We start from the raw sequence: 20,427 nt of genomic DNA, 5'->3' as shown, positions 1-20,427 counted from the left end.
ACTTTTTTCCCCACCTGACGCTGAATTGAAGCCCCTGCCTACATTTTCTCCTCCACACATGTCATTTGGCTGAGCGTATCCTACTTCTGCTGCTGTGAAATGAGTGTTGTGTGGCTACACAATTTATTGGGCCATGAAGGTTATGTTACTGGAGGTGCGGATGTGTGGGTGTGCTTGTGTGTATGTGTTCATCTGTGTGTTCTTTGTGTGCAGCAGCCTTGCTCATCCACCTCTACTGCAACCTAGGTCTGAGTACGGTGGCTCCACCGATTCATCAGAGACCCTTAGTACCTACTGCTGTGATCCCTCTGCCCCCTGGGACCCACCTACTCTTTGCCCAGACTGGGAAGATAGAGAACGTCCCACTGGATGGAAACACCATGAAGAAGACGGAAGCCAAGGCTTTACTGCATGCACCGGTGAGTGTTGGCTGATTGTACCTGGTGACAGCTCCTGCTTTGTGACCTGCAGAAATAAGCAGGGGCCTGGGCTCAAACCCTGGAACCAGGGCTGCTCATTTTCACGGTCCTGGGTTCACTGTATTCCCGAGCTGCCTGGGAGGTTCAGAATGAATGGGAACAGACTTAGGAAGGCCATACAGTGATGCCTTGGTGGGGCCTTTGCAGACTTTGGTATCTCACCAGCGTGCACCTGTTGAGTTTGACCTTCCATTCCTGCTAAGTTGATCAGGATTCCACCTTTTCAAAGATACTCACCTCGAGGTCTCCTGTCTGCCCTGCGGCAAGTAGCAAGCTCTGGCTTCGAGGCCTTTGAAAGCTGCAGAGATGCGTTTTGTGAATAGGGCATGTGTGTGCATTATAAGTCAGTCACTTGTGAAGGGCATTCTGTTTATTAGGGACCCTGACCTCTGCCAAGAAACCACACAGACCTGGGGGCTTTCACAGTGGACTTGGGTCTGAGTTGCCAACAGAGTGGGAGGGGTGTAAGAGCCTCATAAGGAATGAAGCAGAGCCAGGGGCCTGGGTCCTCAGCCCTTGTAAATGACATTCCAGCAGACGGGTCCATTGTTCCTCAGTGGTCACACCAGGGCCTGCTTGGAAATCCTGGAAAGATTCCATGTGTGCATCTTGCCTGTCTCAGGCCTCGCTTCCAGCTTCTCTTTTCTTCCTTGCTGCATGGATCTCCACATCACAGATGCCGCACACTACCATATCCCTTCTTTTGGGCCAGAGAAGAAACATCAGCACAAATGTATCCAAAATAAAAGAGACTTCTCAAATGCCTCTTCCGAAGCACCCCTCATCAGATTCATGTCCTTGCCCTGCACAAAACCCTCAATGGGTCCCCAGTTGACTTTAGAATAAAATCCAGTCCTTCCTGGAACTTCATGTCTGCAGGCAAGGTGGTTGTTGTGGTAGAGCAGTTAAGACATCATTTGGGAAATCCACATCCCAGATCAGAGTGCCTGGTTTGAGTCCTGGCTACTCCACTTCCTATCTAGCTTCCTGCTCAGGTGCACCCTGAGAGGAAGCAGATGACAGCTCACATACTTGGGTCCCTGTCCCCGATGTGGGGGACCCAGTTAAGATCTGGGCTGATGGCTTTGTGGGCATCGGACTGATGGATGGAAGATCTCTGTCTGTCTCTTTGAATTTTAAATAATAGGAAAGTAAATAAATATTGTTAAAAAAAAAAACCTATAGATAACGTCTGTAGCATAGTAAGTTGCCAACAAGTAGTTGACAATAATTGAGGATTTCAGAATAGCTAATAGAATTTTGAATGTTGGAAACATAAAGAAGTGATATGCATCTGAGGTGATAGATGACAGATCCACCAGTTGTCCTGATCTGAAATACTATACTGTACCCCATAATTATGTGCAGCTAAAAATATAAATTATGAAGGTAGAACAAAAGAGCCCAAAGAGTCTTGCCTCCTGCTGTCTCTCCCACCTCATTCCCTGCCACTCCCAACTCACTCACTGGCTTCAGCCCCCTGGCCAGGCCTTAAATACATGCTTGTTCCTACTTCAAAGCCTTTGTACTTACTGTGCCCACCCCTACCTGGAGTTCCCTCACCCCCGGACACTTGCCCAGTTCATTAGCTCATTTCATGCAACTTTCTGTCAAAGCAACACATCTCAGAGAGGCTGTCAGATGCCCCATCCAGAGAGCAACCTCTGCTGCTCTGTACCTCTGCTTTGTGTCTCACTGTATTCTTCACACTACCTGCTACAGTGAATATCCATGTATGCGTTCTGTATCTGATGCGTATCTTTCCATCAACACTATCAGCACCACAAGACAGGAAACTGTCCATCTGTTTCACGAAGATACTGGTTTCCAGATAGATAATAGCTAGACACACACACACACATACACACAGGCATGCACACACATAGGCATGATATGTATGGTTTGAGTATCCTCTGTCTGAATTGGCTTGAGATTAGAAGTGTTTCAGATTTTGGAATATTTGCATATATATAGGGGGGATATCTTGGATAAGGAACCTTAATCTAAACATGAAATTCATTTCTCTTTTATATGCACCATATATGCCTAGTGTAAAAACAGTTTTATTCAGTATTTGTGCACCTGCATTTTGACTGCAACCTGTCAGATGCAGTTGGGTGTGGAATTTTCCACTTACAGCATCATGTCAGTGATCAAAACGTTCATATGTTGGAGCACTTCAAATGCTAAACCTATATTTATAATGTGAATGCAAATGTATAATGTAAAGTTATATTGATAATATAGTACATTTAAAAGCACAGTTTTATCATCCAGAGTAATTTGCAGTTACCATTTACCATTTTTAAATTTTTATTTATCTATTTATTTGTTATTTGCAAGGCAAAGAAACAGAGAAAAGAGATAAAGTGAGGGCTTCATCCGCTTGTTCACTCCTCAAGTGCCTACAGTAGCCAGGGCTGAGTCAGGCTGAAGCCAGAGCTTGGAACTCCATCCACATTTCCCATGTTGTGGTAGAGACTCAGGTACTCAGACCAGCACCTGCTACCCCACAGAGGGCACATTAGCAGGAAGCTGGAATGAGAAATGGAGCATTTCTTATTCCAAGCACCATGGGGTGCAGGTACCCAAATTGGTGTCTTAATCACTGCCCAAATGCACACTGTCCACCTCCCCAGCCCCACCTTGTGAAGCTGCCACTTGCAACACCCACATTCCACACCAGGGTGCTGGTTCCAGTCTCCGCTACTCCGTTTCTGATTCAGCTTTCTGTCAGTGCCTGCTTGGGCCCCTGCCAGCCTTGTGGGAGACCGGGGTGGAGTTCCTGGTTCCTGGGTTTGGCCTGGCCCAGCCCTGGATATTGCAGGTATTTGGGGAGTGAGCCAGCAGGTGGAAGCTCTCTCTTTCTCTAGTGCTCTACCTTTCAAGTGGGTGAAAAATAATCAAGTAAACAGGCAAAAAAGAAGGGTGTAAAGATACTTCATTATGATATCTTTAGGATCTTGATAGTTTCAGCTTTTAATTTTTGCCTATGGGTAAAGTCACGTTGAGATTCTTTCTTGCCACATGTTTATCCAGCTGTTCTAGCATTGTTTATGGAAAACACTGTATTTCCTCACTGGCATCTTGGTGCCCTTGTCATAAAACAATTCTTAGTGTATGTGAAGTCTGTTCTGGGGTCTGTTCTGGCAGATTGATCTATTCATCTCACCTTATGTCTATTCCACACTGCCTTGAGTATTGTTAAGTTTTGAACTCATGGAGTTTGAGTCTTCCAGTTTTGTTCTTTTTTGAGAGTGTTCTGACTATTTTAGATTCTTTACATTTCCATATAATCTTTTAGAATAAGAATGTAAATTCGATCAAAAAAGCCTACTAGGACTTTGATGAAGTTGATACTGAATCTGTAATTCTAGGGAGACTTGATGTCATTAGCAGTTCTCAATCTTATGGTTCACTGTGCTAACTTACCTCTTCATTTAGTTGGATTGTCTTTAATTTTACTCTGTAATGCTTTGTTGTATTCAGTTTGGAGCCTCACACTTTTAAAAATGTTTATTCTTACATATTTGGTGTTTTTTGATGCTGCAAAAATTTTTTTTAATAATTATTTTCTGTTCTTTTATTTGCATATGGAAGTATGATTTTATGTTGACCTTATATCCAGCAACTTTGCTAGATTCAATTCTAGTTGTGATAAGTTTTTAGGTTCTCAAGGACTTTCAACAATCATATTCTCTTAGAATGGAGTGGTTTTCCCTTTCCAATATTTATGTCTTTTATTTCTTTTTCTTTACAACCATCAGGGAGGCAAAGATTCCTTAAGATAGAAAAAGCATTAGTCATAAGAGTAAAAAAAAATTGATTTAATAAAAATATAAAGCTTTTGCTCTTTAGAAACATTGTGCAAAAAATGAAACAGCCTCTCTGTCTCTCTCTCTTGCTGTCCACTCTGCCTGTCCAAAAAAAAAAAAAAAAAGAAATAGCAGGCTACCTGAGAGAAAGTAAACATGTACATGTTTCCATGTCTAAGCATATCTGCGCATGTGTGTTTGAGAAAAGGGTTTTGTCTAAAATATGTGAAGAACCTGTACAGTTCAATAATAAAATTTTAATGGGCAAAAGATTTTAACATACTTCATTTAAAAAGATGTCCAAGTGTCTGTAAGCACATGCAGAGGTCCTCATGATTATTAGGCATGCAGGTGGTTGTGGGTAGAGAGTTCTCATGGTCTTCTCTTCCAGGATAAAGTCATCATCGGACTGGCCTTTGACTGTGTGGACAAGATGGTTTACTGGACGGACATTAGTGAGCCTTCCATCGGGAGAGCCAGTCTACATGGTGGGGAGCCATCTACCATCATTCGACAAGGTGGGAGCATTAGTCAGATTTTGTTACTACAACGAAATACCTGAGACAAGCTATGTAAGAAGGAAACAGGTTTCTTTTGGCTCAAGTTCTAAAAGCTCAAGTCCACGATCAGGCAGCCCCTTGGTTTGGCCTCTGAGGAGGGTGGTGTTTGAGAATGACAGCACTGGCAGAGGTAGGATCACATGGTGAGCCAGGAAGCAAGAGTGGTCGGCCCAGCTGGGTGTTTATGACCAACTCTGTAGACAACCAGCACAACTCCAATAACTGAAGGACCTTCCATAATGCCCAGCTCCTAGCTGCCATAATTAGATTAAGTTCCCATGTTCTTACTGCCATTAACTTACAGCTTTTGGATTTATAGTCTGTAATGAGTTTGGGGACTAAATCATGTTCAAGGAGGTGCTTTTCTCCAAAGGGAGGAGAAAACTTCCACTTTGCTTATGGCTTTGTCTAAGTACTGACAGAGTTTGTGGATTCAGAAGGCTTCCATAGCCTTGGCAGCTCATGTCACGAGCCTTGGGTGATCACTGATGTCATACGTAAGAGTAGAGTCACTGTGCACGAACTTCCCATGCAGGACCTCTGTCCTCAAAGAGTTGTATTATAAGTGCACACAAAAGATATATCACTCTTAGGTGTTTCTTTAAAGTTAATTAAGCTTCTAAAGAAAAAAAGTGAAATTAACTTCAAGTTGCAATGACTTTGAACAGCCTTTGTCTCAATAGTGGAGGAACAGTTTATTTTGTTTTGTTTTTTGTCTATTTTTTTCTGTGCAAATTGTTGAACTCTTAGTGCCAAGTTGGTCTTATATGTATAAAGTTAATTGAAAATGGATCTTAGTAGAGAAATGGGACTGGGAATAGGAGAGGGAGGAGGTGTAGGGGTGGGAGAGTGAGTGGGAGGGCGGGTATGGTGGGAAGAATCACTATATTCCTAAAGTTGTACTTATGAAATGCATGAAGTCTGTACTCCTTAAATAAAAGGTTTCTGTGTGGGGGGAAAATAAATAAAAAGAAGAAAAAGAAAAAAAATTATGTTCAAGCCATAGCATTGGGCAAGCAAGTGTCATTTTTCCTTTTTGGCTTTACGTCTAGCAGCCTACATGGCGGTTGACACAGTGTGGAGGGGTGGAACAGGGCAGACACAGGGTCTGCAGGTGTGAGAAGGGCCAGGTCCTCTGCTTCAAAGCACCACCGTTCCTAGCTCCCATGAAGAGTTCTCCAAGGACTCTTAATTAAATCATGAGCCCCTTTGTTGCAAGCCTAAGGAGAAAATTGAAACAAGGCTAGTGCCTAGGCCTTCCTCTGAAAGCTTTATGTCATCAAGTTTTCATGAACAATAAAAGTCAGACTCGCCATCCGGGTTTAATATGCATTCTCCCTCGAGCTTCTAAGCCTGGAATTGATTGTCTGAGTGTCTGTCCCATGAGGCGTTCCACTGGGATTTTCCCAAAGGCAGCAAGAAGATGAACCATACCATACAGAGAATCACAAGCATGTTAGCAAATAGCAACTCTGATGGTTGCACCTGTTCCCAACACAATTGTCCAGTTAAGGGGTTGTCACTTCAGCTGTCACATCACAAGCTGGAGGTAGATTCCCTTCTTCACCTTGTCCCCACTGCACTCTCTCAGATTGCCTGCCCCGGAGGAGGACAACAGATCAGGCTGGATGCTGCAGAGATTTCTCTTTTTTTTTTGTTGCGGCACTGATGATAAAGTGTGTGATGCTTTGGCACAGCCTGCACTTCAGCACCTAACCCCGATCCCTTAAGGATATCAATTGGAATCAAGAACTCTGCATTGTTTCATTGCCTACATTCAACAAGTCAGGACTGTTTTACAACAGGTGTCCTTTATCTGGCTTAAAGACCATTACATCAAAAATCCAGGCAAAAATGACCCTGTTTGAAAAGGTCAAGAATTACATGTTGCTTAATAGGTCAGTGACTCATCAGCTTAGCTGGGAATGTTTTTGCTCAAAAGACACGATCAAGCTGATGATGCTTGTTGTGAAGTTACCTTTGTTCCTCTGTCAAATGTACACATCAAAGGGCCATCTTTAAAGTCGTTGAGCCTTATTTCATGTTTCTTTTTATTTACTTATAAGGTTCATTTTATTTATTTTAAAGACAGAGTGAGAAGGGAGAGAGAAAGAGATCTTCCATATGCTGGTTCACTCCCCAAATGGCCATGATGGTTGGGTCTGGGCTAGGCTGAAACCAGGAGCCGGAAGCTCCATCCAGGTCTCCCACGTAGGTGCAGGGGCCCAAGTACTTGAGCCATCATCTGCTACCGTCCCAGGTGCATTAGCAGAGAGCTGGGTCACAAGTGGAGCAGCCGGGACTTGAACTGGTGCCCATATGGGATGCCGGCACCTCAGGCAGCAGCTTTACCCCCTGTGGCACAGCGCTGGTGCCCTGAACACTAATTTTCAAAACACCAACTCCCCAGTTTCTATCTAGGGCATTTACAGCCAGGACTAGACCTAGCACTCATAGAGGATGCCAGAGTCGGCAGGCTGAGGCTTAACCCACTGCACACAGCACCACCCCGTCATATTTTCTTTTATTTAGGAACGAATGTAGCTTTTTCAGTTTCCAGCTTAAATGTCTCCCTAACAACTGATGTTCTGGAAGCGTCCCTAGCCTGGTGAACAGCCCCTGGGGCATGTTCCCATCCTTGGCGCCTTCACAGGAGACAAGCAGCTGAGGCTGAATTCTCTATGTCTGGCGTTGGATACAGACCCCAAAGCCTTCTCTGGGGGCCAACAGACTATATAACGTCTGCTCATTTTCATGCTTTGCTTTAATGAATTGAAGTTCAAACATGCCTTTTTTGCATCTTCTCTCTCTCTCTCTCAAAAATGTTGCTACTATTATCTACTATTTGATTAAAAAATCCAGTGGAAGTGGGGAGTATGTCATCATTTGCTATTTCCTGTTGTTTTTGGACCTGATAGTCATCCAAGAAAACTGGAAGCCCAGCGAGAAACATTCCAAGTAGAAAGCCTACTCACTGGGAAAAGAGAAAACAACCAAAACAGGATCTGTGCGAAGAAAGAACTCTATATATTTATATATTAATATGAGGGACAGGAACTTGCGTGGTACGGGTTGGACTTCCCTAGTGAGTGAGAGTGGCGGTGGTTATCTTTTCTTCCTTATTTCGTTCAGTCTGAATCCTGGACTTCTCTTCCCTTGAGGTGAAGTCCCAGCCAAATATTCTAGGAACGACAGTAATCTGTTTCCTCTGTCGGGAGCAGTGCAGCTCTGTCACCTCTGTCACCTTGCCATCTAGGCTTCTTCCTCCCACTGCACAGTAAAGGACAAGCCTCCCAGCGTGGCCCCCAAGGGAGTTCTTCCTGGTTGGGGGTGGAGGGGGGCTTTGGTTGTCAGGACCAGATGTTATAGAGATACCTCTGGGCATGGAGCTTCCTCCAGGGTTTCCCTGCTGGTATCCTATTGATTTTCTTGTTGATCAGCTTTGGTCCTCCTCTCTCTCTCTCTCTCTCTCTCAGTCTGAGCGGCTCGTGTCTCTCACACAGAATGTGCTCGTTCCAAATACACCCCCCAGTGATCTGCTGTGTGTGAAAGCCACAAAGGGCTGACGGGATCAGTTTCCCTGTCGCTGTGCCTTCAGGGAGGTGGGAAGTATTTGAATACTGTAAACGTCCCCACTTTGTTTTGGGTAGTAAAGACCTCGTTCTAGTGTGGTTTCTGATCGTCATAGATGCCCCTTGGGAGTGTCCTTTCCCGGACTTGCGTGTTTCTGTTTCAGGGGCCCAGTGAAGGCCTGAACCCGGGGGGCCGAGGGTCTGCAGTGCTTTTAACTTGATGGAAGAACCGAGTATTCATAGCCCAGATTCCTCAAATGGGCATCCTCTTCCCCTTCCTGTGCACACTATACTCAGTGGCCTTCAGTCCTCTCGTCTGTAGAGGGAAAAAATCATCAGTGGTACCAATGAAACCCAAGTTGCCCTAGTTTTTTTGTTTTGTTTTGTTTTAAAGTTTAAGAAAAGCATTGCTATCTTCAACTAATATGACTTAAAAGGGCGCACAGACTCACAATGCAAGTTCCCAGTGGCAACCCTTGGCAGTTGCTGTGGCCCAGTGGAGACCTCCAGGAGGTTTATTTGTAATTACTGTCACTCCATCTGTGTACCCCTTATACTTCTATGAAGTAACAGCTACAATTTCTTGGAAGTATTATTTCTCTGAAATGACCTTTCTAACACATAATTATCAAATAACATAGCTCCATGTGTTCCATTCCCCACGTTAAGATCTCTCTGGGCCTCTTCTTGGCCCATGAGATAAGCTCTAAGCTCATTAACTCGGCATCCTAACTGTGTCTCTGGCCACTGTCCCGCCTCTTCTCTCCAGCTATGTAAAATTACGTACAGTTCACATCAAGCCAGGTCTGAGCTTTCCTTAAATTCTGATCCTGCTACCTGAAACCCTCATGTAGCATCTTTGCCTGACACACTCTTATCCATCCTTAGGAGCCAGCTTCAAGAAACTACTTCCCCTGGGAATCCCTCCCTGGCTTTCCCAGGCTGGGCTCTGGGTCTCTCCTGGGTCTCAGAATTGTGATTGGGCTGTGGACCACAGCGTAGTCATCATTACAGTGCTGGTCCCCAGTGCAGTGAGCGAATGAATGATGTTGGATCTGTCACTCTGAGGGTTGCTTGTCTTATAAACAGCAGGCATTTCACATTCAAACCTGCAGGGAGTGGGCGTCATGGGAAAGAGCACTGAGTAATCAGAAACAAACCAAGTCGGCACCTGCTTAGGCAAAAAAAGTCAGCGGCGCTCTCTGTCTGGTCCTAGATCTCGGGAGCCCGGAAGGCATCGCCGTTGACCATCTGGGCCGCAACATCTTCTGGACGGATTCACAGCTGGACCGGATAGAAGTCGCCAAGCTGGATGGCACCCAGCGCCGGGTGCTGTTTGAGACCGATTTGGTGAACCCCCGAGGCATCGTGACGGATTCCGTGAGAGGGTATCATTGTGTGAATATGTGTGTGCCTCTATTCCACCCACATCTGCCCTTCCGGATATTCCCAGATGTGAGGCTCTGACTCCAGTGGTGAAGTAGTATAGGATGGAGGGCGCTATACGTGACTATAGTCAGTGAAACGCCAGGGCACGTGTTCCAATGTGGACTTGAAACCATGCCCCGCTTGCACACCTTTTGCCAAGGCTTTGTAAGGTGACAGCTCAGAGTTGGGTGTTTTCTCTATGGATTGAGTTCAGATCAACACTCCAGCTGTGTGAACCCCCAAAGAGCACCTACGTGTACCTCTGGGGAGACTTGCCTGTGGGGTTCTTCAGCTCATCCCCGCCTTTCCTAGCTTCCCCTCACTGCAGGCTCTGAACCTCACACCCCAGGCCTTCAACTCTTTCACGCTTTGGTTCCTTGCCTTTGGGACCGCGTCCTCTCATTTGTGGCCCCTCAGCCAACTCCTCAGGGGCAGACACCTTGACCGCAGCCTCTGCCAGTGTCTGCATCTTACCCATGTCTGGCCCTGTGGGTCTGTTGTGCCCCCTGGCCTGGTGGCATCATACAGGGAATTCTCAGCAGTTACAGGCTCTTGTTTGATTAACAGCCCCATTGATGTAGCCTATCAGTTATGTTAGAGGGAACTGAATGTGTTAGAAACGAAATAAGCCAATTCCAGAGTCTGCAAGAGAGCTCATGTCACGTCATCTGCAGATCTTGTATAGCCATTCTGTGTTTTCTTTTCTTTTCTTTCTTTTTTTTTTTTTTTTTTTTTTTTTTTGAGATTTATTTATTTATTTGAAAGGCCGAGTTACAGAGAGGCAGAGAGAGAGAGATAGAGGTCTTCTATCCTCTGGTTCATTCCCAAAATGGCCGCAATGGCAGGAGCTGCACCGATCCCAAGCCAGGAGCCAGGAGTTTTTTTCTGGGCCTCCTACCTGGGTGCAGGGGTCCAAGGACTTGGGGCATCTTCTACTGCTTTCCCAGGCCACAGCAGAGAGCTGGATTGGAAGTGGAGCGGCCGGGACTCGAACCAGTACCCATAGGTGATGCTAGCACTGCAGGTGGTGGCTTTACCCACTATGCCACAGCACCGGCCCCCTCCATTCTGTTTTCACATCTGCTCATCTCTTTGGAAAAAGAGTTGTTTGATAAGCTTTTTCTCATAGGTCTTTCTTATTTCTCTTCCTCTTTCCCCTTCTTTTCCTCCTCCAGGAACCTTTATTGGACAGACTGGAACAGAGACAACCCCAAAATTGAGACCTCCTACATGGATGGCACCAACCGCAGGATTCTTGTGCAGGATGACCTGGGCTTGCCCAACGGGCTGACCTTCGACGCGTTCTCATCTCAGCTCTGCTGGGTGGATGCAGGTGACGGCAGGCTTTCCCCTGTCCAGGGAGAGTTCTCCATCTTTGGCAGACTACAGCCTTGGGCCAAATCTAACCTGCCACTTACTTTCATGTAACCCAGGAGTTATATGGGTTTTACATTTTAAAATGTTACATTTTATTTTATTTGTTTTTTAAAAATTTATTTATTTATTTGAAAGTCAGAGTTACACAGAGGGAGAAGGAGAGAGGTCTTCCATCCACTGGTTCACTCCCCAATTGGTCGCAACGGCTGGAGCTGTGCCGATCTGAAGCCAGGAACCTCCTCCGGGTCTTCCCATGTGGATGCAGGGGCCCAAGGACTCGGGCCATCTTCTGCTGCTTTCCCAGGCCATAGCAGAGAGCTGGATTGGAAGTCGAGCAGCCGGGTCTCAAAGCAGCGCCCATATAGGGTGCCAGCACTGCAGGTAGCAGCTTCACCTGCTGCACCACAGTGCCAGCCCCAAAATGTTTACATTTTAAGTTGTTGTATAAGTACCTGCCTGCTGTTCCTGGTTTTGCTTCACAGCCAAAGCTGTCTGACTCCTGTTCTCAGTGGTACCGCACAGACCTGTAGACATCCTGATATCTGTTAAGCAATTCACAACTTAGATTTGTCGTAGCTCTCTCCTGTCCCCCAGAGGCTTAGGGAAGACTTGGAGCCTAGAAAGATAAAGTAAGAGCACCCACAAGTAGTCCCTGCTCTATGCCCCTACCCTGGCCAATGTGGGGTGTCCCTCAGGCCAGGGGTGTGGGCAGAATGCTCAGTCGGGGAGGAACATCTATCTTCTCTCTCCATAGGAGTCTCTATTGAGTAATATCTGTTCCAGACACCATGTCAGGTGCCACGGGGGATGCAGAGGCTGTGAGGCACAGTCCCCGTCCCATTAGGACAGAGTAAGCCGTGAGCATGTCAGTGAAATCACAGGCCTTAAGATGCAGTCACCATGCAGGCGTTTGACGGAAGCCGGGTGCAGCTGCTCACCAGTGCTGTAGGTTAGGAATCCTTAAAGGCTCTGAATTCATAGAGCAGGAGGGGCTGGAGAAGCTTCAGGAAGGAGGAACTTGGACAAGAGCTGGAGGATGATGTATTTCCTCCCAAGAGAAAGGAGCCTGGGGGTTGGCGCGGACCTAGGCACCTGCTGTTTCCAGACCAGCTGACCTGAGTTGCATTTTCTCTGCCCCAGCTCCTGACTCCCCAGCAGAAGCAGGTGTGGGAGCCAGAATGGCAGTGGGTATTGATCATTGAAAGGGGCAAGGCACAGGAGCGAGAGACAGCTCTCCAGTTCTTAAGACCAGGCTGCATGTCTTCTCTAGGATTTGTCAGTGTAATGCCAAATTTCTCCCGCCTCTGCCCCTGGCACCCTCCAGTTGTGACACAAAGGGCCCACTTCTGGCGCGAACAATGAGGGACTTGTCTTTGCTGCACACAGGCACCAACCGGGCAGAGTGCCTGCTCCCCAGTCAGCCAAGCAGACGCAAGGTCCTCGAAGGGCTCCAGTATCCTTTTGCTGTGACGAGCTACGGGAAGAATCTGTACTACACAGACTGGAAGACGTAAGTTGGCTGCTGCTGAGGCTGGGTGGGCCTGTGCTCCACTCTGTCTCTGGGAGGCCAGGCCCTTTTCCTCTGGCCCCTGTCTTGACCTTGACACGCAGAGATGTCCTTTCTCCCTCACCCTTGGGCTGTCAGGATGCAGGTGAGGGGGTGGAGGAGAAGGGGAGCAGGAGGTGCTCCTGGCAGGGCAGTTTCAAGTCTATGAAGTTGGACTTCCTGAGCACGTCTGTCCCTTCCCCCCAGGAGCTGGCCCCGGGGCCAGCTGCATGCCCACTTCATGCCCCTGCTTATAGTTCTTAAACTGCAGTGTTCCTACAGCCCCTTGTTGACCACCCTTTCTGCAAAAGGAGGGGTTAAACTGAGGAGGCAGCTGGCCAAGGGCTCTGAAGACAAAGCCCATTTCCTGCCTGGAATTTATAGGAGGGGGGAGTAAGCTGGCTGATCATCACCTTTCTTTAGGAAGCCGGAGAAATGCAGGCCTGATGCACCCCAGGAGGGAGGGATGTCTCAGGAGCAAGGCCACCGTATCTGCTTATGGCCTTCCATTTATACCCGAAACCGCAAAAAAGGTCACTCCCTGGAGAAAAGTTCAAACCATCAGATGTACTTCTGACCTTCTGACTTTTGTGCTTTGTAGGAATTCTGTGGTGGCTGTCGATCTTGCTATTTCCAAAGAGACAGATTCCTTCCACCCCCACAAGCAGACCCGGCTGTATGGCATCACCACGGCCCTGTCTCAGTGTCCCCAAGGTAACTCGCCTGTACTGTTACTCCTGGAGGCTGAGAGCAACCTAAGGATATAGAGTCCATGCTGTGACTGCTGTCAGTACAGCTGCTAGCCATGCTGTCTCTCAAAGATCTTCATTACTGAGTAGATGAGCCAGGTGAATACATAGAACACATTCAGGCCTGAAGTAGACAGAGATAAAGTATTGAGTCTTGGACTGGGTCTAGAAGTATACAGTCTTCAGGTTCCAAATGGAACATTAACGTTCGGATCTCTGCTGATTTAAAAGTCCATATATTTGGCCCAGCAGTAATAACAATAACTAATAAAAATAATTTCAAGTATATGTATGGCATTTACTGAGTGCTAGTAAGTTGGCATAGATCAACTCACTTTGTATTCATAGTTCATTTCATCCTCACAGCAGCCCTATGAGGTGGGCACTGCTGTGCTCATTTTATAAATGAGGAAATGGAAACAAGTTCAAAGTCGCACCTCTCATGGTGGCAGCCAGGCTCCAGAGTCCATGCCATGCTGCCTCTCAAAGGCCTCTCCACTTCTCTACTTTCCTCCTTCTCCCCCAGTTAGAGTGAAACCAGGAGTGTAACTAGATAGAAAGTACTTTAAGAGTCTGCCTCCATGTTCTAATGAGAGCTGGAGAACCCTGCCCGAGATCTGTTTTATAGCTTTAGTGGTAAGTTTGCATAGCCCCCAAATTGAGAATCAGTGTTTTTGCCTGTCTGGTTTAACAAACAACAGATTAGCTTAGCTGAGCACCTAGTACAGTGTTCCCTGTTCCCCTGGAATGGGCCACAATTTTGGCCTCACAGAAGATGAAATAAGGTTAATACGGTGTCCTGTCTCTCAGTGGCTGTTGAGTCAGGTCAGAGAAGGCTGTTGAACTGATTTCTGCCTTTTGCAGGCCACAACTACTGCTCTGTGAACAACGGCGGCTGCACTCACCTCTGCTTGGCCACTCCAGGTAGCAGGACCTGCCGTTGCCCTGACAACACCATGGGAGTTGACTGTATTGAGCGGAAATGAAGATCCTCTCCAAGTATTTCACAGGAACATCCTACTTGAATCTACTTGGTCCAAACTGAAACACTGTCCTCTGCCTGAGTGACCACTAGGCTCAGGCCCATCCCAGCCTGAGCCCCAACAACTTTCCCCCCACTATTCCCCAAAACATACACTTCTTTAATGGGAAAGTTTCTCCCCCTGTATGAGGACAGAATTCCCACCCTGGCCCAACTCCCAGATAAGCTTATACAAGCCTGGGTGATGATTACCTACCCCATCCCAGTTCCCTGGACCTTTCCCAAATCCTAGTCTCCCAGTGGTGAATAGAACCAGCCAAGGCCTAAGCCAGCCCCCTCTCTGTGGCCTTAAAAGCTCAGCCTCATTCTGAGGCACCCACCATCCTATCAGCTGCTCAACACACCAGCCTGGGTCTGCCTAGGTGAGGTTGTGAGTGAAGGAGGGAGTTAGCCCTCCCTTACTTTTTCTCTTGGTGCTCTGATTTCCCTCTTTATATTCCCATTTTTTTTATTCCCTAGTTCTTCATCACGTTCATTCCAAGGCCCTCATTGTAATGACCGTGTTCGGCCTTTTGATGAGAAATTACCCATCCTAGAGGATATATGGGTACATTGTGGATGTTAATGAGCATCCTTTTCCAGATAAGGTATTGGCATTTCAGTAGTAGCCTTTGATACTCAAAGGCTTAAGTCAAAGGAGTATCCTATGATAGGAATTTCAAAGTGTAGAGTCAGATGTTTGAGGATGAGGAATTACTTTGATGTGCCTTAAATTATACCAGGGATTACCAAAGTCATCCTGTTTTCCCAAAGCACCTGTATTCCAGCATGTGGTCTCTGGTGCTGTGTTGATCTTCACCTTCATTGCTAGCACTGATGTCCATGCTCCTCACAGAGATTTGTCTGAGTTCTGAGGCACAGTTTAGAGCTGGTACAAGGTGATGACTTAACCAGTGTGTCAGTTTTAGTCTTTGCTCCAGAGAACCAATTTATACTTAACCATGAATCTGCTTATCCTTTTGTTCTCCATCTTTGAACTTTAGTGGCTAAATGTGTATCTAAAGACACAATATAGGAAGAGCAAATTGAATAATTAGCTTAATGATCCAGACTCTTTATTGCTCATTTGTCTAATTCAAGGGACCACTGCTACATTTCATACTTATGTTTTTTTCAATTTGTTTAGAGAACCTCTTCCATTAGTAGCTTTGTTGTCTTTTGTCAATTGCTTCCCAGAGTCCTAAAGCAATAGAAATTTTGGACTGAAAGTTGAGCATAAGGAGTTTGAGTCAATAAAGTATGGAATAAGGGAGTACAGAAGACTCAAAGTATCATGAAGAGATTAACCAGGAGCAGGAATGGAAAGCCCAAGAGAAATGGGTGGGGAGAGGGGATTTATGAATTGCAATTAAAAAAAAAAAAAACATGAAATAACTACACAGAGAAAATTAGATATTTTGCCAAAGAACACTTATACTTGAGAACATAGAAGAATTTTCCTGAAATTCTGCTTGGAGAAGAGATCCCTCCCCATTTCTTCAAATCCCAGTGTACTCAATGCCTCCACCTACATACCTTGCTACCGTTGTCCTCACTTGCTTGCGCAGCACATTGGAAACTAAGTTGGGAGAAAGTGTCTCCTTAAATAATTGGAGTTTGTTTTCAGAGACAATTTTGTCCCCAAAAATCATAAGCTTTGGGGAACATCTGAGTCTTTTATATAGTGCAACCTCATAAATTACTCTTTCTTCTTGTATTTATCATTCCATATCAAGCCCTCTGTATCAAATGTTCATCATGATTTTATAAGTTTTATAACTATTTTATTCACTTTACTAGATTCATTCTAAAAGTTTTTAAATGGTAAATTCCTAAACTGTGGAAACCCCTGAAGGTGCTTAATAACTGTTGCCCCAGATTTATACAAATATTTGATGACTCCTTGAGTTTATCACCATACAAATACTTGTACATGAAATAAAAACTTTTGTTAAAAAAATCTTTATCTTTTTTGAATTAAGAGATTTGATGTTGATAGGGTAATTCATGGAACAGACATACAGCCAGGGGCCAGTGTTGTGGCACAGTATGTTAAGCTGCCACCTGCAGTGCCAGCATCCCATATGGGTGCTGGTTCAAGTCCCAGCTGCTCCACTTCTGATCCATCTGCCTGCTAATGTGCCTGGGAAAGCAATGGAAGATGGCCCAATTATTTGGACCCCTGCCACTCACATAGAAAACCCAGATGGAATTCCAGGCTCGTGACTTCAGCTGGGGTGGCCATTTCAGGATTGAACCAGCTGATGGGAAATCCTTCTTTCTGTAACTCTTCCTTTCAAAAACATAAGTAAATCTTTTTTTTTTTTTTAAAGCCACTTAATAGACTTCAAAAACCTAAAAGCCCAGAACGTCTTACTCCACTGTTATAACAGGTGATATATTTTGTGAACACAAGTTCATAAAAGATTTGTGGGATTGTAATTGACTTAAAATTAATCATGTCACAGATACTAAACCACCCTTTTGGACATTGCATTCATTTTTTTGAAAAAATGTATTCTAGTTACAAGCAATACAGAGGTTCCAAATTCAGCTCTTAAGATGAGCTATGTATTTTATCTCCCGCCTCACTTTTGAGCATCAAGTGAGACCACTGATGGGCATCACCATCCATGCCAGTCCATGGGTGGGATGAGAATGGCATCTGACTTGGACAGAGTGGAAGGAGCTAGAAGTTGTAGGAACGAGGCGCCCAGAGCTCAGTTGTAACAGAAGGGAACTGGCTTCCCCGTGAAAGGTACCATTGACAGAATCAGCATGCAGTCTGCTAGTATGAGTTGGGTGGAAGAGAAAACTTATATTGGGACTAAAATTCCCAGAGTTCTGGTCAAAAAATCTAGGTACCTAAAGACATCAGGGAATATGGTGGAGTAGGAAGTGCCAAGAACCCAATCCTTTATCTGAACAGCAATTGAACTGACAGGGGCAGACTGAGCCAGCTATTTTAGAAGTCTGGTTTTAACAGACCCCTTGCAGCACCAGCAGAGAGCTTAGAAGAAGCTAGTAAGCCTGAGTCAATTTTAGTTTTTTTCTTAGAAGTGGCTACTATGCCCCATCAGCCAGCCACGTTCCTGGTGTGCCTTGCTGGAGCCAGAGTGGACAGTAAGGACTTTGTTCTCTAAAACTCAGATTTATGGGTCTGATTACCAGTTGCTGCTTTTGATTGTTGATGGGCCAGCACATAAAAAAATCTTCATGACACTGGATTTAGCAATGATTTCTTGGGAATAATACCAATAGCACAAGCAACAGAAGAAAAATAGGTAAATAGGACTTAAAAAAGATTTGTGCATCAAAGGATACTATCAACAGAGTAAAAAGACAACAATTTGAAGAAAATACCTTCAATCTTAAATCTGATGACATCCAGAATATTCAAAGAACTCCCTCCTGCCACTTAACAACAAGCCATTCCAAAATAAGTAAAGGGCGGGCACTGTGGCATAGCTGGTAAAGCCACCACCTGCAGTGCTGGCATCCCATATGGGTGCCGGTTCAAGTCTAGGCTGCTCTACTTCCAATCCAGCTCTCTGCCATGGCCTTGGAAAGCAGTAGAGAATGGCCCAAGTCCTTGGGCCTCTGAACCCACGTGGGAGACCTGGAAGAAGCTCTTGGCTCCTGGCTTCGGATCGGTGCAGCTCTGGCCGTTGTGGCCATCAGGGTAGTGAACCAGCAGATGGAAGAGTTCTCTCTCTCTCTCTGCCTCTGCCTCTCTGTAACTCTGCCTTTCAAATAAATAAATAATTTTTTTTAAAAAAATAAGTGTTTTGAATAAATGTATTTCCAAAGAAGAATTACAAATGGACATTTAGGCATAAGAAAAGATGTTCAATATCAGTCATTACAGAAATGCAAATCAAAACCACAACTCAATACTACTTCATACCCTTTCGAATGGCCATTATAAAAAAAAAGTGTTTAGGAGGATGTGGAGAAATTGGAACCCTTGTTCATTACTAGTGGAAATGTAAACTGGGGCAGACCCTGTGCAAAACAGTTCAGTTATTCCACAAAAAACTGAATATAGAATTGCCATATGATCCAGCTCTACTCCTAGGTATCTACCCAACAGAATTAGAAGAGGGGCTGAGACTTACGTGCCAGTATTCTTTGCAGCATTGCTTACCCTGGCCAAAAGGAAGAAACAACCCAAATGTCTATCAACAGATGAATGGATAAAAAACCAAAATGGGGTATATCTATAAAATAGAATGTTATCCAACCATAAAGGGGATGAAATTCTGATATACACTGCAAAGTGGATGAACTTTGAAGACATATGCTACATGATGTAAGCCAGACGCAAATATTATATGATTCCACTTGTAAGGTTAGCTGTACCTCAAATTCATTGAGACTGAAAGTAAATCAGAGTTTAGGATCTGGGAGGGGGGAATGGGGAGTTATTTCTCAGAGGTTACAGAATTTTTAATTGAGGTAGTGAAAAGATTATAGAAATAGATAGTGGTGATGGTTGCACAACATTGTAAATGTTATTAATTCCACTGAATTACTTAAAATGTCAAACTTATGTTTTATATGTGTGTGTGTGTATTCTACAATTTAAAAATAATGTAATAGGCCAAAAATCATTGTAGGTTCACCTTAAATAGTGAATTGTATGGCGTGTGAATTATATCTCAAGTGTTTTGTTAAAATCAGTAGTTAAAAGCAAAAAACCCTAGTTACCCAAGATTGACACATTGTTAATCATTGTTGTAGCTGGCTGATTCACTAAAGATTTCAAGATTCTAATTCAGGTACTGCTGTGAAGAAACTTTGCAGAACAATTTAAGATTAACTTGTTGACTTTAACAACAGGAAAATTGTCCTGGATTATCCAAGCATGCCCTTAAAAACAGATGAGCAAAGAGGAAGAGTCACAGAGATAAGGCAAAAATAGAAACCAAGCAAGATGAGGACGAGGGGGTCCCAGGGCCTGCACCTGCCTGTGCTGGCTTTGAAGATGGAGAAGTGCAGTCTTGAGTCAAGGAATAAGGTAACTTCCAGAGACTAACCTCCTGGCTGATAAGTAGCATACTGGGACTTCAGTCCTATGACCACAAGGACTGGGTTCTGCTACAGCCTGAACGGGCATGGACACTTCCAGAAAGGGATACAGTACTGTTGGTTTCAGCCCTGTGAGACTGACTAAGCAGAGGACCTGGCTGAGCCATCCTGTGCCGGACTTCTGAGCATAACTGTGAGATAATAAATGGCTGTTGTTTTAAGTCACTAACATGAGATGCTCTGTTACTCAGCATTGAAGAACTAATATCCTTGCTGCAGCTGGGTGTGGGTATGTGGGATTGTGGCATGCAAGGTGTATGGCATGTAGATTATATCCATAATTCTGTCTACCTTCCCCACCCTGATCTGGGCCTCAAGAGGCTTAGCCACATGGACATCTATGGCTCCCTTGTATCCTGGCTTCCTAGCAGGAGGAGGAGAGGGGAAAGTGAGACTAGGTATTTTCCTAGACTCCCCGCCAGCTGAGTGGCCCAGGGCTGCTTGTATCACTTGATAGAGGGTCACAGTCCCTCTGGTAGTGTCTGTCTTTGCCTTCACTCTACCATGATCCCAGGAACCACTCCCTCCCCTGGTCACAGGGGTGCCAGGCCCTTGTTACTCTTCCCTGGTACTGCTCTATTCCCCTTAATTCCTCACACCCTGCCATAACTTCAGACCTCTCTCAACTTACCCAAATTTGAGTACATCTGGTTTTTGTTGAGACCCTGAGACAGGAACTTTTGTGTATCTTTGAAAACTTCTGTAGTTCAGGGTTTTTTTTCATTTTTAAAAAGATTTATTTATTTATTTGAAAGGCAGAGTTACAGAGAGGCAGAGGCAGAAAGAGAG

General features: G+C 45.1%; 1 protein-coding gene across 1 annotated transcript in view; it reads left to right on the top strand.

Annotated features, from left to right (window-relative positions):
• The window catches only part of NID1 (nidogen 1), a 75,607-nt gene extending 59,664 nt beyond the window's left edge, over nt 1-15,943 (top strand). Inside the window, exons 14-20 of the mRNA XM_062210656.1 lie at nt 247-419; nt 4,686-4,812; nt 9,643-9,814; nt 11,030-11,187; nt 12,618-12,741; nt 13,379-13,491; nt 14,391-15,943. Of these exons, the coding sequence (XP_062066640.1) occupies nt 247-419; nt 4,686-4,812; nt 9,643-9,814; nt 11,030-11,187; nt 12,618-12,741; nt 13,379-13,491; nt 14,391-14,512 (989 nt within the window). The 3' untranslated portion in view covers nt 14,513-15,943. The remainder of the gene's footprint in view (nt 1-246; nt 420-4,685; nt 4,813-9,642; nt 9,815-11,029; nt 11,188-12,617; nt 12,742-13,378; nt 13,492-14,390) is intronic.
• The last annotated feature ends 4,484 nt before the right edge of the window (nt 15,944-20,427 follow it).

This window comes from Lepus europaeus, chromosome 14, assembly GCF_033115175.1.
Source record: "Lepus europaeus isolate LE1 chromosome 14, mLepTim1.pri, whole genome shotgun sequence".
Lineage (NCBI taxonomy): Eukaryota > Metazoa > Chordata > Mammalia > Lagomorpha > Leporidae > Lepus > Lepus europaeus.
This window is presented reverse-complemented; position numbering and strand designations above follow the sequence as displayed.